Source organism: Numida meleagris, chromosome 11 (assembly GCF_002078875.1).
Source record: "Numida meleagris isolate 19003 breed g44 Domestic line chromosome 11, NumMel1.0, whole genome shotgun sequence".
In the NCBI taxonomy this organism is placed as follows: domain Eukaryota; kingdom Metazoa; phylum Chordata; class Aves; order Galliformes; family Numididae; genus Numida; species Numida meleagris.
In genome coordinates, this window is record NC_034419.1 from 2,199,748 (window position 1) to 2,212,534 (window position 12,787).

Consider the following 12,787-nt stretch of genomic DNA (forward strand, 5'->3'; position numbering starts at 1 on the left):
ACTATTCACTATCCCTGGCGCTTTTTTTTCCTTTTTCCTTTTTTCCCTTTTTTTTTTTTCCTCCTTTTCTTTTTCTCCTTTTTTTTTTTTTTTTTTTACCATTCCCGGCAGCCAGCCCCCAGCCCTGCGTCCGCAGCCAGGCAGCCCTCCCGGCATCACCCCCCACGAGAAGTCACAGTGAGGGACGGCACTGCGCTACAGAGACCCCCCCCATCTCCCAAGCACCCCACGTCCAGGGGTTGGCTCTCCACGGAGCCCCCCCCGGCACCCAGGGCGATGCGGGCACACACAGGGCCCAGCTCACCTCCCGCCAGAGCCCCCCCCACCAGGCTGACCCCATGCTGTGTTGTGATGCGTGAGAAAAATAAGATTGCTTTGATTAAAAACGAAAATGAAATCAACGTCACAAAGCCAGCGCCCTCTGCCCCCAGCGCCAGGGCTGGCTGTCCTCTAGGGCCACCCTCTACCTAAGCCTGCGACACCCCCGGAGCTTATCTGCAGCGTAGCTTCCCCCCCCCCCACCCCCAGAACTATACATGAGTTTAGGTAAACAGCAGATTAAATGTAAAAACTTAAAACATCGACTTCAGAAAGTCCCTTGAATTTAATTATTTTTTAGGCTACCTTTCATGTTACGTCCTGTAGCTAGACACACGTGAATAGAAAAAACAGTACAGTTAGTGTTAAAGGCAAACAGCGGAGACCCAGAGTGCCACCCCAGTGCTGCCTGCTCGTCCCCCCCTCCCTGCCCTCCGCGCCGGCCCCGGCCGTGCCCGGAAGCCCGCCGCCAGAAAGGCGGATTCGAGCTGAGAATTTTTCTATGAATAAAATAAAACCAAAGCTTGTTAGGCAAAAATAAAACAAGTGTCCCCCCGGGTTCCGCGGGCACTCCGGCGCGGTGGGCGCAGCCGGAGGGGGGCCTGCTCGGGAGCGGGCTGGGATTTCGGCTTCCCGGCCGGCGCAGGGGGTGGCCGGCCCGCAGGCGGCACCGGTGTGGGACCGGAGGCCCCGTCTCCCCCCGAGAGCGTCCCGTTCATTAAGGGGGGACGTAGGGCGGCGGGGAGCGGTAGGGGGTCATGTTCTTCGGGCGGGAGCCCTTCCCCTCCATGGGAGCGGTGAAGGGGGGGGGCGGCTGGTAGGGCGGCGCGTTGGGGTCCTCGTCCCGCAGCGGCGTGTACTCCCCGATGGTGTCCTGGTTGAGCGGCGTGGTCTCGGGCATGCTCTGGTTGGGGTACTCCGGGGGGGGCAGCGGGGCTTTCTCTTCCTGCAGGATGAGGGGCATGCTGGAGGACGGCGGGGGCTTGGAGTCGTCCAGCTCGTCGGCGAAGATGATGGGCACGCCCTTCTTAATGAACGTGGCCTGGTCTTCGATGGTCAGCTTCCCTTTCCTCTTCTTGCGGTAGCAGATCATGGCGATGATGCCGGCCACCAGCAGGATGGCGGCCACCACCACGGCGGGGATGACGGTGTGCAGGTACACGTCGTCTTCGCTGCTCTTCTCGGGGTCCTTGCCAGCCGCCAACGTCGGCGTCGCCTCCGAGATCACCCTGCCGTCCTTGGTCACGGGGACAAACTGGATGTGCCTGCAGCTGCCGGAGCCCACCACCGACACGTTCAGAGGTTTGAACTCCGGCTGCAGGATGTTGGAGAAAGCCGGGCTCGGCCCCCCGGCGTCATCCGCAATCTTTTTGCTCAAAGTCCGGATCTGCTCGCGGGGGCAGGGCTCGAGAGGCAGCGTGTTGTTGGTCCACTCCACCACGATGGAGCCCTTGGCGATGTCCTGCACCGTGATGGTGCTGCTGTTCCTATCGCCGAACGCCAGGGCCAGCTTCTTCACCAGCATGATCTTCTTGTGGATGTCGTTCGCCACCGCGTTGTGGTCTCCTTCCAGCCTGGCCTTGAACTTCACTGGGGACTTGTCCCCATGCGGGCGTTTGTGGACGTGGATTTCAAAAGCGTCCACGGCAAACAGCCCCCCTTTGTCGGTGGCATACATGAAGTACTCGTGCTTCCCCACGTGGCTGCGGTCCGGCATGCCGTACATGAGCTGGCTGGTGCTGTTGAACTGGACCCATGAGTTCTCCTCTATCATTTGCTGCTCCTTCAGCTTCAAGGTCAGCTGCAGCTTGTCAGTGGTGGTATCTTCCTTATCGTAGAAAGTATCTGAGGGTATTTTCACCTCAAAGTAAGTCCCCTCCCATGCGTCTACCCTGTCGATGTGGTTTGTCAGCTTGGGCGGCTCATTCGGTTCCCAGGGCCGGGGGATGCCGCTGGCCGTGGTGCGGATTCGGGTTGGCGGGGAGGCGGTGGTTAGCTTGGAGATCGGGGACCTGGTGGTGCTGGGAGGCTTCGTGGGACGGGGCGTTTTGGGCCTCCGGGTAGGCCTGCGCGTTGTCGCCGTGGAGGAATCCGTCGTGGACGGCGTGCCGGGCTTCAGAGTGGAGACTCGGGGTTTCTTGGTGGTGGTGGTGGGCGGCGTGATCACCGCCGTGGGCTCCACATAGCCGGGCATCGTGGGGCGAATCGGCACGGAGACCGTCCCGGTGCCTTCCACCAGCCTGGTTGGCTGGATCGGCCCGAGCGTGGGTGTCTGCACGATGGGGCCCCTCGTTCTGATGGTGACCGTAGGCTTCCTCGGCAGCGGGATGGGCTCCCTGACCGGGGGGGCCGTTGTCTCCGTGGGGGGAGCGATGGCGGGCGACGTCGGGGTGGGGACAATCCTTGTGGGCGGTTCTTGAGCAGCAGTGGTGGGAGGCCCGATGGCGGTCAGAGGCGTGGGGGTGGCGTTGATCTGCCGCCGCATCCTTTTTGGGAGGTGAGGTTTCTTGTTAGCGATGTGCCAGCCAACAACAGGGTAGCCAAGGCGGGCAGACATAGTCCCTTCTTTTGCCGGGGCCTCGACCTTGCTGATGTTGGGGACGCTGTTTTGGCTCAAAGAACAGCCCAGTTTCCACGAGAGTAAGGCCCCGTTTTCCACCACCTTCTTTGCGTTTCCCGGCCCAGCCATGAAGGCCGACATGTCAAAGAGTCTGTTATTTACAACGGGGACCAACTTCATGTGGTGAAGTTCCACCTCTGAGAAGCTTCTCATTCTGTTTAAAAGTTCAATCCTCTGCTTTGGTGTCATTTTTGTCAAATCGGCGTCCAGAATGACGGTCAGGATGGTGACCGGCTCCTCCGCGCCGCACACGAATGGCGCGGCATCGCCCGTCTCTTGGGCCGCCGCGCGCACCGACTGCGGCTCGCTGTGGTCTTCCTGGTGCACCTCCACGGAGAAGACGTTGGCGGCCTGCGGCACGTAGCTGCCGTTGGGGAAGGGCTGCAGCGTGGTCACCGAGATGTAGTGGACGCCCTTGTCCGTGTCGAGGGGCAGCCCTTCCAGGGAGCTGCTCTCTGCATTCCAGTGTAACCACGAAGGCAAGGACTCCTTCCCAGCTTCGGAGACCTGCCAAAAAAGAGACAGAAGAAGGCTCTTTTAGAAGTATGGCATCAGGACAGATTATACCGGCAATAACGTTTAATTAAAAGGCTCGGGAAGAAAAAACCTGAAGGGTAACAACTGGGGAAGGAACAGCCTGGTGGGAGCGGGGCAGCCGGTGTCATCCCCTCGGCACGGTGACAAGGACAGGCTCTGCGGGGTGCACTGTCCCCCAAGGCCTGAAGGAGCCACAGGATCTCATCAAGTGCTGCAAAGGTCACTGGCCTGCAGGATTTCACTTTCATACAGTAACTTGCTTTCACAGACGAGAAATGACGGCTGCAGACCACAGACACCTCAGGACTCAAGCGCACCATTTACCCACGGCTTTTAGGTCACAGCAACGCTTTTTTTACAGGGCTTGAGGTACAGACGTGCAGAACACGATGCAGGAGCGCAGCCCCCTCCTTCCCAGCAGGCGCAGGTCAGCCCTCGGGGCCCCAGTCCGGTCTCCCGGCCTCAGCGCCCATGCAAAGAGCAGCCCACTCCCCCCGGCAGCAGCACCAGGCCTGCTCCACAAGTCCCACAGGGAAAGCAGCCTCACAGGGCCCTGCTCCGAAAGCCTGGATGCCCAAGAGCCCCACGGAGAGGCTCGCAGAGCTGCACCACAACCAGGTCTCTCCACTGGCTACTTTTGTGCTTTTCATCTGCTAAGAACAAAGCCTCTTCTTCAAAAGGGTAAGGAGAGCAAGAGGGGGTTGTCTGCAAGGATAAGGCAGGGCCTGGGAGCCTGCTGGGAGCAGCACGAGGACGCTTTGTGCCGGAGCAGTGGAGGGCTGCAGGAATCGGCCCCGCTCTGCCAGCCCGGGCAGGCCAGAGAGCGTGTCACGAGGCACGGTACAGTTTGTGGAGCAGAGTTTGAAGCTGTTAGCACATCTTTTAGTTAACGCCCAAGCCACAGTGTCAGAGAGCAGAAAACAAAGATTCCTGCATGCACCCAGAGCCTGAAAGCAGTCCCACGGACCTTACACACCGATGTAGCCCACTCAGGCCCAGAACCCAAGACGCGGTGCCCTCCCACCCAGCTCTGCTGTCACTCCTTTGCCAGGCAGAAAGCAGCAGGCTGCGGCAGTGCTGGCACCCTCCTCCCCACCACAGCAGGGACAGGAGCTGCCATGACCCTGGCAGCCCCGAGGAGCACCAGCCCTTCAGCTGAGCCCATGGGCTGGGGCCCCCGATGGGGACAGGGCTGTCCTTCTTCGGGCGCTCCTTGCTCCAGCTGGGGACAGCGGCAGGGCCTGCTCCTGCCCAGAACCAGGAGCCACCAAGGTGCCTGTGGGGAGGTGAGGAGCAAACACACAGAGGAACATGGCCACGGGGCTGCTGAGGCTCACACAATCAAGAACGCAGACTTTAACAGGGAGTGGTTACATGCAAGAGGGACGTGTAATTTCAGGCTGCATGTGGGACAAGCCTCCCCCATCCATGTGCTCCACGAGCCCCTAATTACAGGGTCACATGCTGCTGAGCTTCCCTGCGAGCCAAGGCTTCTGCTGCTCCCTGTTGCCCGTGTCTACTGTACAACCCAAGGAGCTGCACAAGGCTCCCAGCACTCAACCACTGGTCCTGCGTGCTCCTCACATTGCTGTTTGATAACCAGACTGACTCAGAAACCTCGTGTGCCAAAAGAACAGAATGAGACATGGCTCAGTCTGACTGTTTCTGCTTTGAAAACTACTTCACCTAACAGCTTCTTCTGGCAGATGTGGCAGGGTCTTGGAGGTGGAGGCCAAGTGCTCAGGACCAACCTCCCTCCCTCCCTTCCTCAGAGCGTATTTAGGGGAAGCACTGCTGGCACCCACCAGCAGAACCTCGTGGGGACACGCTGCCTGTCCCAGCTCTGACACAACTCACGTCCTTAAAGACTCATGTTAGGCTCCAGTAGAGCCCTCTGTGTGGGTCTGTCCTGGGCCCATCACTACTGTTAGGGAACTGTGCTGCACGTGAGCAGAGCCCCAGACTCTGTTCTATCAGCGTTTCCTTCCAGTATCGCTTCCGACAGTATTTGTCGAGGCTGCACATAGTTAATGATTCGGGATCTCTAGCTTTCATGTAAAGTTTCCCAGTTTTCCACGCACACCATAAATATCAACCTTAAGCCCCGTCATTTCCCGCAGGGTTCTGCTTTCAAAACAACTCTTCTGTTGCTCAAGAAAAGAGGGCTGCCTTTGTTTTTCCTATAGTTGAGATAATTGTAAACGAACGCTTATCGGCTAAAGGTTACAGCAGCCTGGCAGCGTGCTGAAGACCATCACAAAATGAGTAATTCTAAATCCACGCAGGGGTCTGGCTGGCTCCGAGACCCCGCTCCCAGCACACACACACCGCTGTTATTTTTAGGCCGGCCAGGAGCAGGCAGGCAGCTCATAAACGAAGATAGCTCCATTTGATTTGTTTCTTAAACTTGGAGCTCAGAGCCCTGTAGCCAACGAGACAAAGACAAGCAAACAAGCTGTGAGCAGAGCTGCTGCCTCCAAGGGAATTCAGGCAGAAAAAACCTGCATTCTTGCCTACAAAAGTCCCCTCTAATCCTCCAAGTATTCAGTCCTCCTCCTCGCATGGAGTCCTGCAGAAAGCAGGCAGCAATCCCCTGCCAGGATGGCTGTGGCACGGGGACACACAGCCCTGCTGGGCGGAGGTGAATGTTGGGGGCAGCTGGGAGACCCCCCCAGCCCTGTGCTGCGAGACCATCGCCACCCAGGGCAGCCGAGGACTCCACGTTCCTGCTTCCCATGCCCTCTCCTACAAAGCCTCGGAGAGCTGCTGGGCTGGGAGGTGCTCCTGCAGCTCTTTGCTGCCTCTTCTCCCTGTGTCCACGTCTCTGGCAGCCCCAGCGCTGCGCAGGACTGCAGGAGAGGGCATGGCCAGAGTCGGCCTGAGCCTCAACCCCTGCGCTCGGAGGCTGGGAGCGAGGTGGGTGCAGCCAGCGCAGAGCTGCTCCCTGTGCAGACGCACACGCACGGCCACGTCGTGCAGAGGCAGCCCCCCCAGCACCGCCCTGAGCCACCCACTGGCCCCGTGCCGGGCGGCCGCCCCCAGCTCATGCCATTCCTGCACGGCCCCGCCGTGCCCGCGCTCCCGTTATAAGGGCACCATTCAGAGTCCTGCCGGGCCTGGGCGAGGGAACACAGCGGCCGCTTCACTGGAGGTCATGGCAGAACACGGAGCGTCCCAAGAAACCCTCCTTTCATGGGGCCCGTGGCCGCCTCAGAAGGGTTTGTGCAGCCGCTTTGTCACGGCACGGCCCACGCGCTGCTCTATGGCAGGGCCGGGGGCGAGTGTGGGGCAGGAAAAGCCTCACGCGGCCCCAACACACAGCTCGGGGCGGGCTCTTCCCTCAGAGCGACTTTCTGTATGCAAAAGGCCAAAGGGAAGCGAAAATACCAGGGGGCAGGGATGCCGAGCACAGGGCGCTTGGTGCTGCCAGCCCCGTGCTTTCCTCCTGCCACCAGCGCACGGCGGGGAACCCGGCCCCTGGGAGAGGGGCAAGGAGAAGTGAGCGGAGCTGGCAGCCCCGGGTCAGGCTGTGCGCAGGGCGCTGCCGCTTCCCACCTTGCTTTGGTCTCCCTGGATGCTCGGCCCAGCAGGACAAAACAAGGAACTTCCCAGCCCGTCTGAAGAGCTGGTTTATAATTAGATTGAGTCACATTTTCCACTCCTCCAAATTCAGAGCTTGTTACTAAGCACGCACTGAAAATGCCAAATTCCCTGACTGTTTTGCTGCAGGAAGGAGATAAGCAGGCCCTCGGCCCCCCAACAGCAGCCTTATCAGCTCCCCTTATCGCTCCGATTGCAGCATCGTGCTCAGACAGTGCCCTGCCCAAGGAGCCCTTTGCCTGGACCTGCTCCAGACGTCGCCGTCTATCCCAGCACAGCCCCTGTAAATAGCTGCTGTTGCTTCACCCGTCAGTTAGTCAAGGTCTAAGGAAACTGGGGAGCGAGATGAACTGCTTCCCTTCCATACAGCCCAGCGTGCCCAGCACCCTTTGCTCAGCTCACTGCTATGGAGCTGGTGTTGACACCGAGCACGGTCCCAACGCCAGGACTCCTGCAACCCAACCCTATGGGTTCTGATCGTCAAACAAGGCCCCCGAGGGCTGGTGAGAGCAAAGCTGTGTGCCAAGAGCCGCTCCAGCAGATGGTAAGCAGAACAACCATTGGAAAAATCAGGCTCCTGCCAGGGAAGCAGGACTTTGCCCAGATTGATACCTGGCGCTCGGATGGCCCCACAAATCCATAGCGCAGATGCACCACGCGCAGCAGCTGCCTGTTAGTTCTGCTGCTGTAATCACTTCACCACCAGCTACGTCTGCACAGAGCAGCAGCTCCTTGGGGCCCTGCTGCGTGCTCCAGCTATCTTCCCAACAGAGCCCCGGTGAGGCTGTGCATCTCACAACCAGCGCATCAGGAGCCAAGGCCAGGACGACTCCGCCGTGCTCATCCAGAAACTTCTCTTCAACATTGGCTGAGGAGCAGATGTGCTGCTGGGACCCACCCCAGGCCCAAACTGTTCCCCCTCCCCACAGACCGGGTCAGCATCCGGCTCACTAGGGAGCACTGAGGTGAGCACCTGCTCGCTGTCACCGCGCTCCCCAGCTCTGCCCGCTCCTGCTGAGCTCTGCTACGATTGGCAGAAGTTTCACAAAACCACCTAACAGTTGTGTTTCAGCTGCGTGCCTTGCGACTGCACGTAACGTTCAGATCTGGGGGCACTGCCCGTGCTTCTGGAGAGGCACTGGAAGCCCAGATGTCTCCTGTTTCCTGCAACCAGAGCGGAGAAACGTTGCCTCTGGCTCACAGTTTGGCACCAGGAAGCCTCTCCCGCGGACGTCAGATGCTTTCTGCAACAGCTTCCCCAGCAGGCAGATCAGCTTCTTGGAGCCAGGACGGGGGCAATCACCGCATCAATGCTCTCCTTTGTCTGGTTTTAACTCGGCGTTGGCTTTTCTGATGTGAGCAGGGGTGTCAGCTCTGTGGTGACGAGAGCAGAGAGCTGCACTTGGTGCGAAAGCCGCTGTCCCAAATTCTGACAACAGTGCTCTAAGTGTTAGTGCTGCTGCCCTTGCCTTGATGATCTGCTGTCCCTCGGGCAGCGATGGGAGGCATAGAGTTTCATGCAGGGAGAATGGGACAGCCTTAAGTGGAGGACTCCCAGACCTCACCAAGAACAAGACTGGCAATGCCAAATCCCAGACCACTCACCTTGGCTCACGCGCTCTTCTGGAACCTCATGAACTGGAAGCAGAAAGACTGACAGACCTGGGTATTGCAGCTGATCACATAGGGTTTGAGCCAAAGGCAGCCATGGAAAAGCACACAACTGTGGGATGGGTTATTTGTAGCAGAGGAGAGGAAGTTTTATACAAGGCTTCGGTAACATTTTGCCTAGAGTATTTTGTATAGCTCTGGTCACGCACCCACAAGAAAAATAAACTCAAGCTGGAAGAGGTGCAGAAGACAGCTGCAAAATGAGGAGAGGAAAAGCGAGCTTATTTTATGGGGAAAGACTAAAGAGATTGGCTTGTTTAATCTAATCAAATCAAGACAGAAGAACATGCCTGTCACTTATAAATACATAAAGGAAGTAAATATTATGAAGGTGGAAGAGAGATTCAAGCTAAAGGGCAGCACAAATATTTCCAGCCATCTCTAAATTTAGGCTAGAAGTTGCATTTTTAATCAGAACAGCCAAATTCTGGAACAGCCTTCAAATGGAAGCAATAAGAACAGGAAATCCAACTGTTTTTAGCCTGGGTGCGATGAGTTCTTCAACAACAGGACACAGCTGAGCACGCTGCCCTGGCGGCTGCAGCGATGCAACAGGTCAGGTTTTGCTCCTCTAGCTGCACGTCCACTGAGCTGCCCCAGTGCACTGCAATAAGCTTGCTGTTGTGCTCAGCCATGACTCCTCACCTGCTCTGAAGCTGACCGGGGCTGGCAGGGAAGCTCTGGTGCTGGCAGCAGCACATACCTGACTGAGCATGGAGCCCACGCAGCTGGGCAGGCGCCTGCCAGCCACTCCTCCGCAGCGCTGCCAATGCCGCCCGTTGTTTCCAGCCCACAACCAAGTATGCAGAGAAAACTACTTCGTCTGCAGGCGGCTGGAATCTGCCAGCGAGCAGGGAGAGGAGCCGAGAGGCAGCTCCAAGAGGCTCCCCAGCACAGCGCAGACTGAGCCTACAAATAGTCAGTGGGAATTGCCTAGAAAGGGAGCGGTCACACCACCCTCAGGCTCCTGAGGTTTGGGGACGTCAAGCATCAGTTGTTTTTGTTGTTGTTGTTGTTTTTTTTTTAAATGAGATGATATCCAGCTTCTTAGAAATTAAAGGGGATCGAATGTAGGCGAGCACATCTTCTTGTAAACGCTGAGCCACTGTTACATCTCAGAAGTGTGTCCTTACTCTTTCTCAGTAGGGCTCAAGTACACCATTTAGCAACATCCAGATGCACCATGTTTTTACTGCTCTGGCTGAGGCAGCCTGAGAAAAAGAGCAGAGCAGCTTGCCCTGAAAGCACCCCAGCACTCCAGGATTGCCTACGCAGTTCTCACTAGCCAGGAATCAAATCCCCACTGGGAAGGTCGGCCTCGCTCAGCAGCCAACGCAGCTCTCGCTGCAAGGGAGAGCCCTGCCAGATGCACCCACTAAGCGAGGCCAGGAGCACTGCCACAGAGCCTGCCTCACTTTTAAAATCGATTTCAAGGTGAACAGATGCAATGTGCATTCAGGCAAACCCATGTACGAGCGTGGAAATCGCTCCCAGCCTTTGCTGATCTACATCCCAGCCAGCAACTGCTCCTCCAGCCCCGCTCCTTTGCTGCTCTCCAAGCAGCTGTTGCTATCAGCAAACACGCCTCGACACCAGTGGCAGAAGCATTGTTTGGAGCTATTGGATGGGGCTGAAATAACGTACCACACAGCCAGCCCGCAGCTAGCAAAGACAACTGCTGTGCCAGGAGGAGGAGAGTGAGGGAGCTGTGGTGTTGAACAAGCACTGAGAATGCCTTCTCGCCATCAAAGTAGCCATTAGACAACACCAAAACAAGCCACTGCAACAAAACTCCAAACCAAAGTGAGCATTTCTGTAACACGAGATCTTGACAGCTTCCTCCAGCAAATTCCCAGGGAAAGATAAAGCTCCCGTGGGGCAGGCAGCAGCACCCACCACACGTGGAGCCATGCAGCAGACAGGGCTCCTGGGCACAGCAACAACCCTCTTGCTCCTAAAGATTCACACTGAAGAGTCTGCTCCCTCCAAAGCTGCAGCCTGGTACCCTCGCATAGGTGTCCTGCGCTAACAAACTCCCCACCTGGCAGTGGTTTAAGCAGGGCAGCCACCACCACTCTCCATCAGGTTCATTAACCACCACAGCCCTTGCTCTGCAACCAGCCCACCCCACCTCCAGCTAACCCCACGGCTCACCCACCACACGTCTCCCTCTCTTCCCCACCTGACAGACAACCCGCCAAGAACACGTGCATTCTTCAGGTTTTCTACCTGCCCCCAGCACACTGCAGTCCCGGAGCTGTCGCTGGAGATGGTGAGATCGCAAATCTGGATTGAGGTAATCGCACGACAGCATGCACAGCTGAAACAAACCTGCCTGCAAGGAGGGGCTGAGATGTCAGGCTGCCTCCTGACTTTCTCTATCTCCCTCTGATCTTCTGAGAGGCACTAGAAGGTTGGCTTGTTACGTTTTCCAAAAATGGATTTTTAAAAGTATGTTTCAATTCTACTTTCTGAAAACAAAAGCTAGGATTGGAAGACCATTTTCTTTCAAAAACAGAATTTTTCTGAACTCTCCATCCACAGCAGATGCTGAGACAACTTCTCAGCACCCTTCCAGAAAAGGACTAAAGCTGAACAAGCGTGCGTTTGGCAGCATGTCTGTCCTCCTCCGGGCTGTCCCAACACTTCTTTGCCCCCAGGACTGGTTCCAAAGCTTAGTTTTTGGGTGTCTGCAGCTCGAGGGTAGGTCAGACAAAAAGAAAGGTTCTCATCTTCCCAAGAGGACTTAGGGACAAGGTCAGCAGAGACTACGTCAAACACAGTCCAGAGCCCTGCTCCCGGAACACAGCCTGTTTGTCTGACAATATTTTGTTACCATAGTGAAGCAGGCTCCCCGAGTGTCACTGCGGCAGTCTCGGGCAATCCATGGCTGCCCTGATCCCGAGGCAGCATCTCCTCAGGAACATGCCCGTTGTTCCAGGGGCTGTGTGCTTCACAGTTTAAATACAGCCAACAAACCCGGGCAGTCACCTCAGAGGAGATGGGTCTCCTCTGCCCTCCCACAGAGGAAAGAAACTTTGCAATAAGGTGAGAAAAACATAGATCTTTCTTCCACAGCCCTACAAAGCCTCGAGGGAGCTCTGCAGCAACCCTCATGACCCCCCTGTGTTCTCATGGTCACCCCACAAACAACTGAAAACGAGCCCCGAGGAATGATGTTTCTCACCTGTACTAATTCTCCATTGGAAGCAATTAAATCCGTGGGGATGGAGACTCTGAAGAAGCGGCCCACCACGGCGGAGCTGTCCGGTATCCCCACCACGGCCGGCACTGTCTCTCGGAGGTCCGAGAGCACGGAGTGCATGGAGGCCTCGAGCTGGTTTTCCCAGTCCCGCACCACTTCTGCCGGCTCGCTGGGCCAGTGGCAGTGAGCTGAGGCTGCAAGCAGCAGCACGGGGAGCAAAGTCCTCCCCAGGAACGGGGGCTGCAGGACCCATCCAACAGTCATTCTGCCCTCGGACGGCGCTCCAGCTGGGGGGGGGGACGCGGGGTGTGCAGGCACGGCAGCGCGGGCAGGGGATCCGCCGCTCCTCACAGCAGCCTCATCCTAAGGGTCCTGGCAACCTGGGTGAAGAAAGGAAATTGATCAGCATGTTAATTGCAATCCCCAGCCAGCCAGCATGCACAGACCTCCTCGCAATGGACGCAGGGCTTCCTGCCTTCCACCCTGTTTGTTTTAATTTGCTTTTGGATTAATCCCTAAGAGTTAACGCTACCATTAAGACAGAGAGAGCTTCCCAGCCCTTCTCCTGATGTACAGCATCTCTAGAGCAATCAGACCCGCCTGCTTTCCATGCACACAGCCGTGCTGCTCCCGGAGTGCCCGCTGGCCCAGGCTCCGGGCAGACACGGCTGGTGGCAGAGCACAGTGCAGCACAGAGGGGTCTTTGGAGGCGAGCTGCACTCAGGCTGGGCAGCAGCACATTTAAATGCTGATTACCCACATTTAAATGCTGATTCTAGGGGCATCAAGGCCCCTAGAAACCTCTGATACTCAACGCACACAGATGCTTTTGCTAC

The 12,787-nt window shown here is 57.3% G+C and overlaps 1 protein-coding gene across 2 annotated transcripts in view; it reads right to left on the minus strand.

The window, feature by feature from the left end:
- The window catches only part of DAG1 (dystroglycan 1), a 38,255-nt gene continuing 26,048 nt past the window's right edge, over positions 581–12,787 (minus strand). For both annotated transcript variants that reach the window (XM_021409945.1, XM_021409946.1), the window contains exons 2-3: positions 11,934–12,331; positions 581–3,445 (exon numbers count right to left, since the gene is read on the minus strand). In XM_021409945.1, the coding sequence (XP_021265620.1) occupies positions 1,037–3,445; positions 11,934–12,215 (2,691 nt within the window). In that variant the 5' untranslated portion in view covers positions 12,216–12,331 and the 3' untranslated portion in view covers positions 581–1,036. The remainder of the gene's footprint in view (positions 3,446–11,933; positions 12,332–12,787) is intronic.